Raw genomic sequence first — 19835 nt, 5'->3', positions numbered from 1 at the left:
GAGAATTATTCAAAAAAATCTACATGGGAATACATGATTCAGAAAAAGCATAATTAGTTAGAAGGTGTGCAAGTTGAAGATATTATCATGTGGATTGAAACAATCATAAAAAGTATGGTTTAAAAGGTTAACAAAATTTATTATAGCCATTAATGATATATTTAAATTAGATTAAGTTTAAACATGTTTTATATAAAAATCATAGAAACAGACATATGAAATTGAATAAAGAAATTCATCAACAAGTCTAGAAAACAAAATAAGTGAAGACTTGGCTATCAAGGATTCATTTTAGAGCCTATTATTAAATCTTTATATCTTATTCAATAAGCAAACTAAAATGAACTCACACACTTCACATTATAAAACTAGCAAAGCTAATTTTTAAGCTGAACCAATCAACCAATTTAACTATTAAAAACCTTCCAACAACTATAAACGATTAGTTTCTTTTGGAAGTGTGTGTGTGTGTCTACATACACACACTTATATGCAAAATAAGAGAGATTTTGAATATACATTATATAGAATCTATTCCAAAAGAAAAACCATCTAGAAATCATCAATCTTAGCATACTTAAAGTTATGCTAAATTAAATCATTTTATTTTAACACAAGAGTATAAGATCTCATACTAATTACACTTACACATCTTTGCCGTATTCGACATCACGACGACTTTAAAAAAATTAATTTCATGGAAAAGAACAGATTTTATGGCATCTTGTTCTTAGATATAAAAGGTCTTATTTAAAGAGTCACCACCTAGTATTATGGTGAGGAATCCTAACTGGTCAATAAAAATTTTATAGTATGAGACTGGTTACGCAAAATGAAAGATATTATCACCCATTAAACGTCCTACCTGGGTTAAATTGAATTGTTGGTTTTGTTTTAAATTGTTAAGGGTTTGTTGTATTATGATGACCTACATGTAATATTTCTAATTCAAGCACCAATAAATATTCAGCTGTAAATATTTCTAATTCTAGCATTGACGTAACACCAAAAAAAAATTATTAATAAGTGAATAAACTAATAAAATATAAATATGCGAGCACGCATGCTTGTTGCACACAGTGCGAACGTAATTAATTACCTTCGCAAAATGTAATGCAGATTTAGAAGAAAGCGGGGAAGAGATGAAAAACTTACCCTGGTCTGGAGGCGAAAAGGATGAAGACAATGGCAACGGTGCGATGACTGTCCAATGTTCCCTGCTACTGTTCTGCGTTCACTTCTCATTTGTTCTCTCTTTTGGTCTCCTTTTTTTTTTTTTTTTTTTTTTGCTTTATCTTATTCTCTGTATTCTTCCTTCTTTGTGTTTTTCTTTCTGTTAGTTTTTTCGTTTTCTCGTTCTCAGTTTTTTGTGTCCCTCCCCTGTGTTTTCTTCGTTAGTTCCTCTGGTTTTCTCTCCTCCCAGTATCCTCTGTTCGTTCTCTGGTTTTCTCTCTGTTTGCTCATCTTCTCTCTCCCCTGTTTTTCCCTTCCTTTTCTCCTTCACGTCCCCGTGTTTCTTTTTTTCCCTCTGGTATTCTTCTGTTCGCTCGTTTGTTCTCTCCTCCCCCCTTCGTCTTCCTGTTGTGTTCGTATTTATAGGCAAGAGAACGCCCTTGCACCTCTCAGAGTGGTGCTCGTGCAGCTGCTGGGATAGCATGCATTATTGGACTATTAATGGCACATCGTGGGGGAAAGACGTTACCACGTTCTCTGCCGTTTCCGCTGAATTGGGATGAAGAAGATGAACAGTTTTATTTGAAACGATGTCGTTTTGGGAAGGGAATAGCTATTTTCAATTTGGTCAGGGAAGTTATGATATGTTGTAATCAAGGCCCTGGGTAACTTCCAATTAGACCCTTTAATTGTATCACTATGTATAAAATGGTCCCGGACCTTTAATGTCTTGCAATTATAACCTAATCAACCCCAAACTTTGACATTCATTCAATTAAGCCCCTGATTTCATTAATTAAACTAATTTTAAGTTCAATTAAGTTTTCAAACTTATCAATTCTTCAATTAATCTCTTAATTTGATTAATTAAACTATTCAAAATTTAATTAAGTCCCAAACTTCTAAATGAAAAACTAATAATACAACCAAGAGGAAAGAAGTGATTGTTTGCATCAGTGGCAATCGCTGATAGTACAGTAACTTTATAATGATCTTTTCCAAATGTTGCATCTATTAATAATAACGGGCGACAAGCATTGTTGGATCCAGCAATTTGCAGATAAAAGGAGATAAGGGGTCGTAGAAACCAATTACCTTCTCATGTTATCTGAAGAATATACATTTTATATTGATATTTTACTTAATAATTTAAATATTTTTTTTTTTAAATTGAAATGATTTTTTTATATATAATATCAGAGTTTTAATGACCAAGTGATCACGAGTTTTAATTACACAATCTCTATTTATTTGATAAAAAATAAACATCAAATAATATATATCTGTGCAAATTTTAAGTTCAAAAAACTTTCATTTGAAGAGATGTTTTAGATAATAATATAAATCATATATTGGATTTCACCTTACAACTTATTTGTTTTTAAAGTTGAAATGATTATTTGACATGCAGAATATCTAGATTAGTTTTAACTTTTAAGTGGTCTGGGTTTGGTTTAAGTGGTCCATAAAAAAAACATTAATTTTACTTTTATTAATTTATTTAATCTTTTGGTATTCTAAAATATTGTTTTTCAAATAAAATTAATGATTAAAATGTTTTCTTAATAACGACACGATAATATCATACATTCAACTAAAATTACATGTTTTTTTATGTTAATAATATTAGTGGTTATTTTCAAATAATTAATGATATATGAAGCTGATGTATATAATTTTTTTTTAAAAAAAGGAATAGTCTCTTGAATATTCATTAGTCTTTATTAAAAAAAAATGAAAATTAGTATTCTTATTTAAAAAAAAAAGTGGGGATAACTTAATTTGACATTTGATGAGTAATTTTTCAAATTTAAAAACCATGTGCTTTAAATTTGTCGTCCGGTCTTAATTAATGCTGTAGTCCCCTCTCTCACAGAAACAAGCAGTAAAAGTTACATGGCATTTGGACGTCTGCTTTCAAAATATTATTCAATAGAAATAGGATAAATTACAAGCAGCTGTGCGTTATTACACGTGCGCGCGCGCGCGCGCGTGTGTAGTGCAGCCGTGTGTGTGTGTGTGTGTGTGTGGTGCAGCCGTGTGTGTGTGTGTAGTGCAGCCGTGTGTGTGAGTGTAGTGCAGCCGGCTCAATTGTATACTTTATTGTAATAATATTTTACTCATATATATTAACTAATTAAGCCCCATTTAATTAAGTCCTTATCGTTGTCCGACTGGATACTGTTGTCGCGGAACCAGAGGGTCCAGATTCCAGTTTTCATGCATAGTGCATCTCCCGCCTCCTCCATTACCTTCCTGATGCCTTTATTTATTTATTCTAATTCAAGACAATTCTCAATATTATTCTACACCTGTATGTTGGGAAAACTCGGGACAACTAACCGGATCAATTCAGCGGAATACAATTCACAATTCACAAGTCCCAATCCTTTTTCCCTCTTTGTGCAGTAAAAAAACAGATTCAAACAATGATCAAATATAATGCAAATAATCACACAAATTAACACCAAGATTTTTACGTGGAAAACCCGATGCGGGAAAAACCACGGGACCGGAGTCCACCTAAAAACTTCCACTATCACAAATAATGGGTTCACAACTGTTCTTCCTCAGATTCAACTAAGGGATACAACATATATATCATCAAGAACTACTTATTCTCGGATTACAACAAGATTAAAGGAGAATTATTTGAGAAAAACTCACAAAACTGACAGCCCCGTTTTCTGTCAAAACGGCCAGCTTCCACACCACCAATCTTCGATCCAACCGTCCAGAATGAAGAGGAATGTGTCTAGAAGCTGCTGTCAAAATCTCAGCCCGATCCAACGGTGAACGAGCTGGAAATCGAAGAAAGAACACAGGCTGCTCTGCTGCCTCTTCTTCTCTTTTCTCTTGTTTTTCTCCCGTTTGTGCTACTGCCTCTACAGTGGCAGCTCCTCTATTAATTCAAAGAGACAGCCTTGCCTTGCTGTCTCTTACTAATTAATGTGGTGGTCCCACCATCACATGGTGCGGGACCACACACAACAAATCTCCCCCTCACGCACCATGTGAGGAATTCGCCATACTGGCGATCAACATGTAAGCTTCAATTTAGGAGGCTCTGATAAGCCTGCTTCCCTTCTACAAAACTCAAACTTCTCTCTCGGTAGAGGTTTGGTCATCATATCTGACACGTTGTCATCAGTATGGATCTTCTCAACAACAAATGACTTCATCTCCATAGCATCTCGAATCCATTGATATCTAACTTCAATGTGCTTTGACCGAGAGTGAAAAGTAGGATGCTTACTGAGATGGATTGCACTTTGACTATCACAATGCAACACAAAGTTCTCTTGAACTAGGCCAAGTTCATGTAAGAACTTCTTCATCCATAACAACTCTTTGCCCCCTTCAGTAAGAGCAATATATTCAGCCTCTGTAGTAGATAATGCCACACATTTTTGCAACCTTGATTGCCATGAGACTGCTCCCCCTGCAAACTTCATCAAGTATCCTGATGTGGACTTTCTAGAATCAACATCACCAGCCATATCTGCATCTGTGTATCCATCCAACACAGGTTTATCATTACCAAAACATAAGCTGAGACTAGAAGTACCTTTGAGATACCTGAGTATCCATTTCACTGCTGACCAGTGTTCTTTACCAGGATTGGAGAGGAACCGACTAACCACACCAACTGCATGAGCTATATCCGGCCTTGTGCAAACCATGGCATACATCAAGCTACCAACTGCGGATGCATAAGGAACCTTTTCCATCTCATCTCTTTCTTCATCACTTGAAGGACACTGCTTAGAACTTAGTTTAAAGTGGCTTGCAAGTGGAGAACAAACTGGTTTGGAGTTGCTCATGTTGAATCTCTCAAGTACCTTTTGGACATATCTCTCCTGAGATAGCCAAAGTTTCTCCTTCTTCCTGTCACGTGTGATCTTCATGCCAAGAATCTGTTTTGCCGGTCCTAAGTCTTTCATTGCAAAAGACTTGTTTAACTCTTCCTTCAACATCTGAATCTTCTTAGCATCATGGCCAACAATCAACATATCATCCACATACAACAGGAGAATAATAAAGTTTCCATCTGGAAACCTTTTCATAAATACACAATGATCAGAAGTGGTCCTGTCATAACCATGATCCACCATGAAAGAATCAAACTTCTTGTACCATTGTCTTGGAGCTTGCTTTAACCCATATAAGCTCTTTTTCAACTTGCAAACTAGCTGCTCTTTACCTTTTGCTTCAAACCCTTCAGGTTGTTCCATGTAGATCTCCTCATCTAAATCACCATGGAGAAAGGCAGTTTTTACATCAAGTTGCTCAACTTCAAGATTCAAACTAGCAGCTAAGCCAAGCACAACTCGGATTGAAGACATCTTGACCACTGGTGAAAAGATTTCTTCAAAATCAATACCCTTCTTCTGACCGAAACCTTTCACAACCAATCTTGCCTTGTACCTTGGTTGTGAGCAATGTTCATCAATTTTTAACCTGAACACCCATTTGTTCTTGAGTGCTCTCTTACCTTTAGGAAGCTTCACTAACTCAAAAGTATGGTTTTCATGCAAGGATTTCATCTCTTCTTGCATTGCTTTCAACCACTCACTTTTCTTCTCATGTGACATAGCTTCATCAAAGCATTCTGGCTCTCCCCCGTCAGTAACCAATACATACTCATGAGGAGAGTATCTGGTGGAAGGTTGGCGAGGTCTAGTTGACCTTCTCAATTGTGGCTCATCTGGAGCTTCCTGCATAACCTGTTCAGGAATAACATCAATATCATCATTAGCTGATTCAGGATCACCAACTAATGGCTCATTAAGAAAACCATCATTTTCATCATTTTGCAAGTCTCCCCCATGATTAGCATGCATCAAAGGTAACTGTGGAGTAGGTGCTGGATTTGAATTAGATGGAATAAAAGTAGTAGACTCTGTTTTCTCCTTCAGTTCAAAGTCTTCAATGGTTTGATCTTCAAAGAAGATAACATCTCTGCTTCTCACAATTTTCTTCTCCTTTGGATCCCATAACCTATAACCAAACTCATCATCTTCAGAGCCCAAGAAAATACACTGCTTTGTCTTGCTATCAAGCTTAGACCTTTCATCCCTTGGAACATGTACAAATGCTCTACATCCAAACACTCTCAAGTGTGCATAGGAAACATCCTTTCCTTTCCAAACTCTATCTGGAACATCAAACTCAAGAGGAACTGATGGAGAAAGGTTGATCATGGCAACTGCAGTCTTCATTGCCTCACCCCAAAAGGACTTAGGCAGCTTTGCATGAGAGAGCATACATCTAATTCTTTCAACAATTGTTCTGTTCATTCTCTCAGCCATTCCATTCTGTTGTGGAGTCTTAGGAACTGTCTTCTCTAACTTGATGCCATGTTCCCTGCAGTACTTCTCAAAAGGACCCCTGTATTCACCACCATTATCTGCTCGAACACATTTCAGCTTTCTACCAGTTTCTCTTTCAACTCTAGCATGGAAATCCTTAAAGACATCAAACACCTGATCTTTGGATTTCAAACAAGTGGCCCAAATCTTCCTGGAGTGATCATCAATAAAACTAACAAAGTACAATGCACCTCCAAGAGACTTATCAATCATTGAGCAAACATCAGTATGAACTAAATCAAGAACATGTGACCTTCTATGTAAAGGTGATCTTTGAAATGCAACTCTATGTTGTTTACCAACTAAACAATGAGTACATGTGTTCAAGTTCATACCTTTTAAAGGAAGGTAATTCTTCTTGGCAAGGATTCCAAGGCCTTTCTCACTCAAATGTCCAAGCCGCTTATGCCATAAATCAGTAGAGCAATCTTCAATTGCATTTACCTCCCCTTTGATCACCTTGGCTTGTGACATGTAGAGACCCATCTTCTTCCCTTTAGCAACAATTAGGGAATTTTTGGAGAGCTTCCATTTACCATCTCCAAAGTAACTGTGATAGCCTTCTTCATCAAGAGTACCAGTAGAGATCAAATGTAGGCGCATATCAGGCACATGCCTAACATCTTTGAGTAGCAACTTGCACCCAGTATTGGTTTCCAACCAAATATCTCCAATGCCCACAACACTAGCCATCCCTTGATTTCCCATCCTAACTTGACCAAAGTCACCAGCAGTGTAGGATGTGTAAAAATCACGTCGGGGTGTAACATGGTAAGAAGCTGCTGAATCTGCAACCCAGGTGGTATCTTGACATGCAAGATTAACACAGCCATCATCACACACAATGGCAACATCACCATCAGATACAACTGCAGCTGTACCATTCTCTTCATTCTTGTCTTCATCTCTACCCTTTTTATCTCTTTTATACTTTCTGCAATCTTTTTGCATATGCCCAGGCTTGTCACAATAATAACACTTAAAACCCTTCCTTGACTGAGATCTTCCTCTTTGCTTCCATTTGCCTTTTCTATTGCTGGATTCTCCATCTTGCTTGCCGTGAGAGAACCTGCTTTGACTCCTCCCTCGACTTTCTATAACAAGTGCATGAGACTCGGAAGTGCTTGTCCCTTTCCTCCTCTTCTCTTCATTGAGGATACAATCCTTCACTGTTTTCAAAGTGAGCTTTCCATTCGGAGTAGAATTGCTAAGTGACACTACCAAAGTCTCCCAACTATCCGGCAATGAACTCAATAGGATTAATGCTTGCATTTCATCGGCTAACTCAAGGTTCATCAATGACAGCTGATTCAAGAACCCTTGGAATACATTTATATGCACTGAAGCATCTTCACCATCTCTATACTTCAAATTCACAAGGTCTCTAATTACAAAAACCTTGTTTTGTGCACTCTCCTTGGCAAATGTTTCTTCCAACATCTTCCAAACTTTATAGCAATCATGTTCTTGAGAAATATGATTAATGGACTTAGAAGATACCCATTTTCTAACATTAGCGGTAGCCTTTCTATTTAGTCCATTCCATTTTGCATCATCCATGTCATCAGGCTTTATTCCTTTACATTCAATCGGCAAAGCCAAATCATTGCAATATAAGTGATCCTCCATCATTGTTTTCCACAGAAAATAATTTGAGGAAGTGAGCTTTATCATGCCCGAATCTTCCTTTTCCATTTTAACTGCACAAGAACTCAATCTACACAACCAAATGCTCTGATACCACTTTGTTGGGAAAACTCGGGACAACTAACCGGATCAATTCAGCGGAATACAATTCACAATTCACAAGTCCCAATCCTTTTTCCCTCTTTGTGCAGTAAAAAAACAGATTCAAACAATGATCAAATATAATGCAAATAATCACACAAATTAACACCAAGATTTTTACGTGGAAAACCCGATGCGGGAAAAACCACGGGACCGGAGTCCACCTAAAAACTTCCACTATCACAAATAATGGGTTCACAACTGTTCTTCCTCAGATTCAACTAAGGGATACAACATATATATCATCAAGAACTACTTATTCTCGGATTACAACAAGATTAAAGGAGAATTATTTGAGAAAAACTCACAAAACTGACAGCCCCGTTTTCTGTCAAAACGGCCAGCTTCCACACCACCAATCTTCGATCCAACCGTCCAGAATGAAGAGGAATGTGTCTAGAAGCTGCTGTCAAAATCTCAGCCCGATCCAACGGTGAACGAGCTGGAAATCGAAGAAAGAACACAGGCTGCTCTGCTGCCTCTTCTTCTCTTTTCTCTTGTTTTTCTCCCGTTTGTGCTACTGCCTCTACAGTGGCAGCTCCTCTATTAATTCAAAGAGACAGCCTTGCCTTGCTGTCTCTTACTAATTAATGTGGTGGTCCCACCATCACATGGTGCGGGACCACACACAACACTGTAGGATTTAAATCAAAGAAGATTTAATATTTTTTTTAAGGTTTAATAAAATCAGATATTTATTTAAATGAAGTCGATACATTTATTAACCTGAATACATTAATTAAATCCTGAATTGACTATTTAAAATGGTGATTGTCTAAAAATTAAATTGATTAAAGGGATGCTCAATAAAATTATATGTGAATATAAGTTTATTTAAGCTATGTAAATCTTTTGTTTTAGCCTTTAATCCAATAAGACTTTATATATATAAAAAAATAAAACAAACAATAAATTTACGAACAACAAAGAATAAATTAGGCATGCATATAAAGAAATATACAACATCAAACTAGCATGTGAATAAAAAAATATTAAAAAATTAATAAAATATATGAACAAACTAAATCACTATTATTAATTTGTTGAAGTGCGTATAAAATAATTACAATAGAAGGGGGTGATTATTTCAAGAGCTGCAAGACAATTTTTGCCCGTCAATTGATGTATACAATAGACGTTAATTGTCTCATAGGATACAGGATTCAACAACCATGTACTATTGTGTTTCTGTGTTTTAAAAATATTTTTTAAAAAGTTTAAAATTTTTTTATTTGTTTTAAATTAATATATATTTAGTGTTTTCAAATCATTTTGATGCATTGATGTTAAAAATAATTTTTAAAAAATAAAAAAATTTATTGACATACATTTTAACATGAAAAGTTATTTGAAAAACAACTGTAACCACACTACCAAACAAATTATTGTTAATGTACCTCAACAATAAACTTAAATGAAATTCAGAAAAATGGGAGTAGAGGAAAATAATTTAGAAATTTTTTTATATATTTTTTAATAAACTAATAAAAATGCCTTTGAAAGAGAAGAGGAGTTCTTATTTTTCATAAGTAAAATAAAAACTATGTCTTGGAAGAGAAAAGAAATTATTTCTTATCAATGTGGGACAAAACTTTATGTTGCATTTGATTTTTGGTCAGCTCTACCCAAGGTTTTTTACATTAATTTTTTATTCATATTCTATAATTAGTAGTTTTGGACATTTTAATATTTTAATATTCATATTCTATGATTTTTGGTCAGCTCTACCCAGTAAAGATTTCTCAACAAAAATCTTAAAAATCGATGGATTTTACTTTTAATTAGACTTCAAATAACAATGTCTTAAAGTCAATTTTCTCAACAATACCCGCTCAAATCGTCAGCAAATCTTTATTGAAAGTTCACATGATTTTTGTCATGATTAATTTTCCTTAAATAAAATATACAATCCATTTAAAAAAAAATAAGTTATTTTATATACATCAAACAAAGCAAATCTACAGTAGAAAAAAATACACAAATCATTCCAGATATATATATATAGTTGACCCGAGATGTCTTTGACTGTAAAAAAAAAGAAAAAACACAAAGCAAGTATGTCTTTGATGACATTTTTGGTTTTAACATGAATTTCATGTCAGTGAAGAGAGGTCTACACCGGAACCATTATTTAGTCATTACTTATGAACCATCCCTGCCGTAATTTAATAAATGGAAGTTTTATTTCAGTTTCTCCTTGCAAGAGACAACAATTGCCGGCTTATAATTTGACTTCAAACTTGTCCTTGTTTTGCCCCATCACTATTAATACTGCCTGCTAATAACACCAAAGATAGAGGTCCAAGAGGAAGGTTGCAGCAATAATATCAGCTATGGAGGACCCGAAGAGAATGGAAGAAGGGTTAGGTCACACTGCACTCGTTGCTAATATAGATGATGAGAACATCCATTTAAGTGAGAAAGCAGGTAACACTGATGGTGGAGATGACAATGAAAAGGAAGAAAGGAGAGCGGTTCATGATCATCTGGCCGAGCATGAAGGAGACAGGCAGCCGGTGGTTAAGCAGAAGAGCAAGAGGGTCGCGACTTTGGATGCATTTAGAGGCCTTACTATTGTAGTAAGTACTGCTCTTAATACTCAATTTATTTATTTCTTTTTATTACGAAGGAAAGGTTCGAGCCCGGAAACTCAAAAAAAAAAGAAAAAAGAGTAATATTAAATAAAGATATGCATGAAAGTTATGAGTTCGGGCATGTGTATGAAATGAGGGTAATTTGTAGCCTTACACATGGAGGTGTTGCTGTTTGCTTGTAGCTGATGATACTGGTCGATGATGCCGGAGGAGTGTATCCCCGCATCGATCATTCACCATGGAATGGGTGCACCTTGGCTGATTTTGTGATGCCTTTTTTCCTTTTCATTGTCGGAGTTGCAATAGCACTTGCTTTCAAGGTATAAACGCCTCTTCATTTCTTCATCTTTATATATATATATTCCTACTTTATTGATAGCTGTATGCTCGAATCTATAATAAATATTGAAAGTGGTTGAGTGAGTTTGAGAATTTGACATATGGCTAGAATATAACTAAGTTTTGGTTTTTTAATCAGATTTTATATTTATTAAAATATTAAGTTTCTTTTTATTCAACTTGATTATAATTAAAAAATCAAAATGAAAATATAAAAAAGCCCTTAAACACCTGTTAAACAAAAATATACTTTTAGAACAAATTAGTCATTTAACTGTATTTTTAAAATGTGAAAAATTTTACTTATCTTTCATCAATATGATAATGAATAATGAATTGATTGTTTTTTTTTTTTTTATTGGTCAAAATGCTAATTACATTGTTTCAATTGCCTATAATATAACTAGCGTGTCTCTTTTATTATAAATCCCTCTACTGTTTCCTCTCTCACAACTATGGATTATAATGGTGCTTTTTAAACATTTTTATTTTGATTCTCATACTTGAACTCTGCACAATTGAGCTCTTTTGAGCATCCAATTGCTTTTTTTTTTTAAAGGAGGGTTAAATTGAAAAGTAGAGGACTGAAGTGAAAAACTTGGGTAACATAGGTGATTTTTTAAAATTTATTTGAAAAGTACATTTTAACCCTTCATCTTTTTAATCTATTAGTTGGTTGATCCATTCAATTTCAGAAAACTTAATTTCGCTACCAAACTTTATATTTATAATTTTTCAATCCTTTTTTTGTGTGAGGAGAGAGAGGCTTGTCGAATTTTAGCCTAGAAAGAAAAAGCTGTTGTTACGATGATTTCAACAACCAAAATGGTTGATTTTTCTACCAAATGATTCCATATAATAAGAGGAGTTCAAATTAGGTGTCTTTAGACCTTGAAAGTGCATGAAAAAAGAGATTTGGGTTCATGAGTTTTTTTTCTGGTTGATTTTGGGTTTTGATGCGGTTTGTTTTGTTTTTAAAGGTTATAGATTTATTTAACAAGGTTCCTATGATATTTTCTAGGTGTTTTAAGTAAAAAATGAGTTGGAGATGGGAATCTAGAAGAAAAACCTAGCAACCTTGTTTTGTAGCCACCACAGTAGCTAGATTCTCGGGGATTTCAGACAATGCATTGTCTATTGTTTTTCCATTAATTTCAAAAAAATAATTAAGCCCATGAGCAGATACTTTTTTTGTGGGCTAGGTGTTAGGCCAATCTTACCAGGGCAACAACACCTGACTTCATTCTTTTTATTTTTTATTTTTTTAATTGGTGTTTTTTTGTATATATTTTTAAAAATATTTTTTTGAGTTATGTTTTAGTTAATACCCCTTCTATGTGAAAATTAATTTTTTTTTGCTTATTTACCGTTTTTGAAATAGTGATTATTTTTTATTATATTGAGTATGTTTGATTTTTTTATAAGAATTCTATACTTTTTTTTATATTTTATATAGATTAAATTTATTTTTTTTATTTTTTTGCAATATGTTTAATATGTGCAGTCTTGCATAGAAAAAAATTATTTTATTTTATTCAATAATTATATGTATGTGTTGATTTCTATTACAGATTGATTTTCATAAATAAATTTATTAAACATAATTGAGTAAATGACCTGTACTGTGATATTAAATATTTTAGCCTATTTTTATTTTTTAATTTTTCTAGATTTTTTTTATTATTAACTACTTTTTATTTATTTATAAAAATTATTATTGATTTATTTAATTAGATGTTTTATGAAATTTTTAATTTATATTTTGAATAGCTTGTATAGCTATGATATTTTCTAAAAGACAAGTTTACAACCCCTGACAGCACGAGTAAATTAAATAGCTATACCTAGTGTGTGTGTATTTATATATTTCTAGCGAACAGTAAATCCTCTCAAACAGTATTTTTATCTCCCCAATTAGCTTTCGGTAATGATCACAACTTCACCAAAAAAATTTAAACATGACAACCACTTCAGATTCCAGTACTGATAGTTTGCTTCGTAAATAACATTTCAATCGATTAGAAAAATATTAAACTGCTATATTTTGCTTAGAGATGCTATGACAATGTAAGCATCTTGTCTAATTATATTCGTATAAATTTTGTATCTTAATATTTCAGAGAATTCCGAAGAGGAGAGATGCAGTTAAGAAGATAATCCTAAGGACACTGAAGCTTCTCTTCTGGGGAGTTCTGTTGCAAGGTATGGTACTTACGTTGTTTTCTAACATATTAAGGGTTTGAGTTCAACTGGTTTTTTGATATTATATCTAACATCTAACAGATTAAGTTTATGAATTGATATAATTCTTTAACACAAGCACAGGAGGATATTCGCATGCTCCTAGTGATCTAGCTTATGGAGTCGACATGAAACTTATTCGCTGGTTTGGCATTCTTCAGGTTATGTTTTCCCTATTTAACTTCGTTACTAGAAGATTTGGCAAATAGATACATAATCTCTATTTCCTTTTTCTGTGAGCAGAGGATAGCGTTGGTGTACATGGTTGTAGCTCTAATAGAGGCTCTAATCCCCAAGAATAGACAAACCATAGAGCCTGACCATTTTACCATTTTCACAGCATACCGATGGCAATGGTAAGAGAACAACCACACATAGGTTATGGCAGAGAACAACATCGTTTGCTATTTTTCCGTTTCAGTTTAGCCAACTTTTGACTGCATTGAGTGAAATTATGTGGTAGATAACTATATATTGTAAGCTGATGGTGAAACTTGTGCAATTTAGGATTGCGGGATTCATTTCCTTTGTCATTTATATGGTCACAACCTTTGCACTTTATGTTCCGGACTGGAGTTTCACTGTCGACCATGGACATGAACGGCGCAGATACACGGTATGAAGTTAGCTACTAAACAGATCAATGCAAGAAGATGTGCACTGGCTTTTGTTAACGAAAACCAGTCTCTGATCCCGACTAGTTATGACTTGATTACAGGTTGAATGTGGAATGAGAGGGCATTTAGGACCTGCATGCAATGCTGTTGGTTATGTGGATCGAGAAGTCTGGGGCATTAATCATCTCTATCAGTACCCAGTTTGGAGCCGCTTGAAGGTTAGTTATGACTCGAGCAGAGTTTAGCTTCAGTAGGAGGTTTCGTCTCTCCGTTTTCCTGCTTCCAGCTTGTAGTGTCGTAGATGTGTGCTCTAAAAGTCCATCTTCTTTACAATATTTGCAGGCTTGCACTCTCAGCTCTCCAGGTTCTGGCCCATTTCGGAAGGATGCTCCTAGTTGGTGCCGTGCACCATTTGAACCTGAAGGCTTGTTGAGGTTAGATCATTAAGACCATGATCAACTTCATGTTATTTCAGATAGGGAAACAATTAGCGTAGAACTGAATATTGGTTTCTCTCTTTCTCTTAGTTCTATCTCTGCTATCCTCTCTGGCACCATTGGCATCCATTACGGGCATGTTCTGATTCATTTCAAGGTAAGAAGTTCTACTTTTGATAAGGTAATTATCAAGCCTATAACCTGGAAAAGCAATCTTACTATATGCAGGGTCATGCTGAAAGGCTCAGGCAATGGGTCTCAATGGGGGTTATCTTACTGATTGTAGCCATCATTCTTCATTTCACTGATGGTGAGATCAATTACCTTGCGATTGTATCCCAAACTCTGAAAAATTATCTGTGTGGGATTTAAAAATGTTGATATAAAGATCAAAACAGAACTTAGAAAGTTAATTCCTTCATTGCTGTGCAGCTATTCCTATCAACAAACAGCTCTACAGCTTCAGCTACGTCTGTTTCACAGCTGGTGCTGCAGGAATTGTATTCTCTGGATTCTATGTACTGGTAAAATACTACCGACCATATACAGTTTTGGGATTTCAATTCTGTGATTCAAGAATGACAGGCCCATCACTTTGTTTGCATTGCATGAACAGATTGATGTATGGGGATTGAGACCACCATTTTTATTCCTAGAGTGGATAGGAATGAATGCAATGCTTGTATATGTGATGGCAGCACAGGGTATCTTTGAAGGTTTTATTAATGGATGGTATTACAAGTCTCCAGACAACACACTTGTAAGTAATTCTATCTCTGTATTTGGCTTGCTTTAGCACTCAAACAATCACTTGCACAATTTTAACTTCTTGAAATACCACCTGCCCTAATGGAAGAAAAAATGTCTTACAGGTCTATTGGATCCAAGAACATGTTTTCAACGATGTATGGCACTCAGAGAGAGTAGGAACCCTGTTATATGTGATATTTGCACAAATCACATTCTGGGCAGTTGTTTCAGGCGTCTTGCACAAATTGGGCATATACTGGAAGCTCTGAGAAGCGGAATTTACTTCTGGAAATAGGAAGTTTGATACACTTGTAAGATTCACATGTGTAATTCAAATCTTCAAAGTTTGTTTGTTTATGGTTTTTTTCCCATCAATATCGTGCCAAAGTGGGTTTGTTTGAGTGAAAATTGGAGCACTTTCAATCTCCAACTTTTCTACTCGTGGACTTCTTGTATAGGCAGGTACTATATAATACTCCTGCAGGTTAAAAAAAAATTTTATGTAAAGAAATAATATCTAGATTAAAAAAAAATTCTTTAAAAATATCATCAAACTACATCATGATCCAATTAATTTGACTAATTAAAAAAAACTAAAATAAACTCAAATGACTAGTAAGAACATGGTTAGATTTAAAAAAAAATATTTCAAAATAACATTTTTTCTTAAAAAAATATTAAAATGATTATAGATTGGAATAGATTAACTCGTCAAACTCATGATTTGAATCATAAAATTCATTAAGTTTAATAACTCTGGTTCTTTAAAAACTATATTTATTTAATTATATGATAAAAAAATAGACATTTGCAAAACCAAGCATTAATTCAATACCGAGATGTTTTTTTAAATCATGATAACCCCATAAAAAATAAATTATGAAACCTAATTCTCAATAATTATGTTTTTTATGGAATTATTTTTTATTTAATAATAATAAAAAAAATAAATGCACAAAAAATCAAGCATCAATCCAATACCAGTATGTTTGTCTAAGATAGTGATAATCTTATAGAAAGTAAATCAAAATAAATTATAAAACTCAATTAATAATAATTAATTTTTTTCTAAAATTTTTTTTATTTAACAATATAATAAATCATTTTTTATTCAATAATATGATAGGAAAAAAAAATTATAAAATTTGAGCATCAGAAATTTTTTTAATATCATGATAACCTTCAATTAATTCTTGTTAAATAATAACCACCAAAATTGATATTATAAATTTTAGAAATCGCTACTTTATTTTTCTAAAAACAAAAACAAAATAAGATTTCACTAATCATGGGAGTGCTAAACGGGACACAAGAAACGATAACGCTTCAATGTCTCACACGGCCACTCCTTAAGCAGTCCTCATAGACACTAACGGTGCTATGCAGCCTACCCAATCCAAATGGTGCAGGATCACTTTCAATTGGTTGGAAACTGCAACCCTGTGAGCTGCGGTCGTATCTTGCCATGCATTCCAATTGTCAAACAGAACATGCATGTTGCTTCTGCCAGTTTAGGCTCCCTGTTCCAGACTTGCTAGTTAACCATTCCACTAAAGGCAGATCATCGTGCACATATAAGATGGTGACAGGTGATTCACAACTCCAAACTTCTTGGGACATGACGGATTCCCTAAAACGTCAGTGTTCCTCTATCTCGTTTCCTTCCACACTTCTTCCCGATTTTGCTCAGTTAGATCCTCTTCAAAGTTCGAAGTTCTTCAAAGCTTAGAGCTTCTATAAAGGTTATCGAATTTTCCCATCAATCAAAACAGTCTACTTAATAGATCCTCTGGCAGTTGCTATTCATCTAATTTCTGAAATCAAGTTGATCGTAAGAGGTTAAACCCACGCATGCAATTTCCTCTTTCAACACAAAAGGTGGCTGTTCTGATAGCGAGAACTTCAATACAGCACATGGGGAGGTGATTTCTGTTTCCTCCTAACCCCGTCATATGATTGTTAAAAAAAACTCTATACAAATCTAATGCCCGAGAAATGCTGATTATGTAGCACGTTGATAAATCATCCAACTTGAATAGTATCTTCTGAAAGTTTTGTTGTATATATATTCTGTGTAGAGCTATGGCAAAATTCACCATCCAAACCCTCAAAAAGGAATATAGTTATCTAAACTGTGTCAACACAAGGCTTCACCTGGATCAATATAAGATAAGTCTATAAAAAACTGCAGTTGTCAATGCAACAAAAAATAGTTTACAGTCACACAAATTGCCAAGTTGATGTTCATTCCAAATTCAAACTTTTGACGCTGCAGTACCTTGAGGAAATCTCAGTTACAAACATTATTGAGAGAGAGAGAGAGAGAGAGAGAGAGTAGCCTGAGAATACTTTATATCTAACAGAGACCTTAGGTTGCATTAAGAAAAACCTCAAGAGCTGATGTTCACGCACATAAAAGCAGTTCCAAATTCAGTCCTGCTTTCCATCTCCTACTGCCACAGGTTTCGCAACAGGTTCACCTTCCGCTTCCACCTGCTACAACATGTAAGACCCTAGTTTAATTTTTACTGTTGAAAGCAGAATACCCACCAAAACAAGCAAGAAAAATCACACCCTAAACAGCCACGCCCACACCTAGCCATCCAACCACAATCATTTTTCCAGGGCAAGCGCAAGGATAGCAATAAAGTTAAAAGCAATCATCTATTGCAAAATAACAAGCAACAACAGGAGTAATCTAGCGAATTAGCATGGAAAAAGAACACCAAAAACTTGGTATCATAATTTCTTACAGAATTCTCAAATTACAGATGATAAGAAGTGAATTTAGAAAAGAAGTGGACTGACTTTGTTAGTAGTGTTAATACTGGAAGCAGGGGGCTTATAAGGACAAGCTGGAGGAGCTCTCTCTGGTTTCCTGTATTCCCATCCAAACAGCGCATATATTTTTCCCTGAGATAAAAAAGAAAATTTTAAAAATATATATGAAAATTAAATGGAAAGTGAATAGCAGAATTCTGTTGGTTGTTACCTTGAGAAAATAGAAGATCAAGGGTAACAGGTTGACGATTGGGACGAGGAACAGAGGTAACAAGCACGCTACGCAAACCTAAAAATTAAACAAAAATTAATCAAGCAGAAAGGAACAACTAAATTAATCGAAATCAAATAAGGAGGAGGAGGATTATAACTTTACCATATTTTCTTCTTCCTATTCTTCTTATTCTTCTTCTCGGTATCTGTTTGGTACGCGAGAGAGCAGAGAGAGGATCGGTCTGCAATTGAGTTCGACGCTCTTTCAAATTCCGATGATTTTTCTCTTTTTATTATATAGATCCGTCAATCACGTTAAACGACTGCGTTTCATATTTATTTACACTTTTATTATTTTCTTCCCTTTTGGACAATTTCATTGATGTCATGTGAATTTAAGAGTATTTTTTTTTAGGAAAAAAACATTATAATGAAAATGGCTACAAATTTACAATTTCTCTATTGTACAATACACAATTGAAAGTTCATAAGAGATGGAAGAAAAAAAAAAGAATCAAGACCAAGTTTAAAAAATCTTGATGCGAGGATGTAACTAAAAATAAATTTACAAAAGAGTCAACGATAGAAATTTAAAAAAAAAAAAGGATTGATATCCAAATATATCTAAAGATAAGGACTGCTCTAAAATTTTAAATGCTAAGTGAAATCTCCAAGGAGAAGAGAGAAAAAAGAGGGGAAATGGCTCCGACAACAATTTATTCATCAAACCCCAACACACATCTTTCTAGAATGGAAAAGGAAATTACGAGGAATTAAATGACACAATGGAAAAAAAATATTGATCATTGTATGACGGCCCCCGCGTCTTCAAAGAACTGTGACTTCTCCTCCGTGCTTGACAATTTTTTTCTGAGTATTTTTTATTATTGTCAAAGACCAATTTACCCCCCAACTAATATGATTGTAACAAAAGAAGTCACTTGAAAATACAAAAATGCCCCCATAGCAAGCCTAAATTAATTCTAAGATGAAGGGTAATTTTGTATTTTTCTTGTGCTAAGAAAAGGGAAAATACAACAATGCCCCCAAAGCAAGTCCGAATTAATTTTGACATGAAGGGTAAGCTAGTAATTTTACTATGCAAAAACATATGAAATCTCAAAAAAAAAAAAAAAAACCTCTGGCAACCAATCATCGTATTGTTTTCTTTCAAGGGTAGTGAAGTTGTTAAAAAAAATTGAATATACTTTCTACCCCCGTTCAAAATGAGAATGACAAAAGAATCTTATAAAAAAACTATTTTACCCTTGAGCTTTGTTTTTATGATTGATTTGATAAAGGAAAAAAATATCAATCCACTATTACTAAACTCTCTTTAATGTTACAAAGAATTTTCCACGCCCTATATATTTTTGATAAATTTGTAAATTCTAGTGTATCCAATAAGTTATATAATATTCTAATATTAAATTGAAGATTAATATTATAAAATAAAATGTTATGTTATAGTTAAAAAAAAATAAAAAAAATCAAAATTAACATAAAAACACATTCGTTTTCACTTTTACT

At 34.1% G+C, this 19835-nt stretch overlaps 2 protein-coding genes across 3 annotated transcripts; one reads left to right on the top strand and one right to left on the bottom strand.

The window, feature by feature from the left end:
- Window positions 1–10666: 10666 nt before the first annotated feature.
- On the top strand, window positions 10667–15584 carry LOC133689429 (uncharacterized). The gene is made up of 13 exons (XM_062109286.1): window positions 10667–10912; window positions 11110–11247; window positions 13387–13468; window positions 13592–13668; window positions 13751–13857; window positions 14015–14123; window positions 14226–14342; window positions 14467–14558; window positions 14652–14718; window positions 14790–14871; window positions 14994–15085; window positions 15178–15321; window positions 15434–15584. The coding sequence occupies exons 1-13, from the start codon at window positions 10667–10669 to the stop codon at window positions 15578–15580; spliced, it is 1500 nt and encodes a 499-aa protein (XP_061965270.1). The 3' UTR covers window positions 15581–15584.
- A 1882-nt stretch (window positions 15585–17466) lies between these two features.
- LOC133688864 (uncharacterized) lies at window positions 17467–18615 on the bottom strand. Of its 2 annotated transcripts, none has more exons than XM_062108494.1 (4): window positions 18469–18615; window positions 18304–18381; window positions 18120–18224; window positions 17467–17804 (listed from the first exon to the last, which is right to left on the bottom strand). In XM_062108494.1, the coding sequence occupies exons 1-4, from the start codon at window positions 18469–18471 to the stop codon at window positions 17742–17744; spliced, it is 249 nt and encodes an 82-aa protein (XP_061964478.1). In that variant the 5' UTR covers window positions 18472–18615; the 3' UTR covers window positions 17467–17741. The 2 variants fall into 2 exon arrangements, with proteins under 2 accessions (XP_061964478.1, XP_061964477.1); XM_062108493.1 differs by having other exon boundaries at window positions 17467–17807; window positions 18469–18614.
- Window positions 18616–19835: the final 1220 nt, after the last annotated feature.

Source organism: Populus nigra, chromosome 3, assembly GCF_951802175.1.
Source record: "Populus nigra chromosome 3, ddPopNigr1.1, whole genome shotgun sequence".
Taxonomy (NCBI): domain Eukaryota; kingdom Viridiplantae; phylum Streptophyta; class Magnoliopsida; order Malpighiales; family Salicaceae; genus Populus; species Populus nigra.
Note: the sequence above shows the minus strand (reverse complement) of the source record. Positions and strands in the feature narration are given on the sequence as shown.

What these genes read in the sequence shown, in the direction of transcription:
- LOC133688864 (XM_062108493.1), bottom strand. An exon ending in TGATCTTCTATTTTCTCAAG is followed by an intron (nt 18,225 to 18,303) that starts GTAACAACCAAC and finishes TTTTTATCTCAG; the next exon opens with GGAAAAATATATGCGCTGTT. An exon ending in GTATTAACACTACTAACAAA is followed by an intron (nt 17,808 to 18,119) that starts GTCAGTCCACTT and finishes TACATGTTGTAG; the next exon opens with CAGGTGGAAGCGGAAGGTGA.
- LOC133689429 (XM_062109286.1), top strand. Translation starts at nt 10,667, where the DNA reads ATGGAGGACCCGAAGAGAATGGAAGAAGGGTTAGGTCACACTGCACTC. An exon ending in TTAGAGGCCTTACTATTGTA is followed by an intron (nt 10,913 to 11,109) that starts GTAAGTACTGCT and finishes GTTTGCTTGTAG; the next exon opens with CTGATGATACTGGTCGATGA. An exon ending in CATTCTTCATTTCACTGATG is followed by an intron (nt 14,872 to 14,993) that starts GTGAGATCAATT and finishes ATTGCTGTGCAG; the next exon opens with CTATTCCTATCAACAAACAG.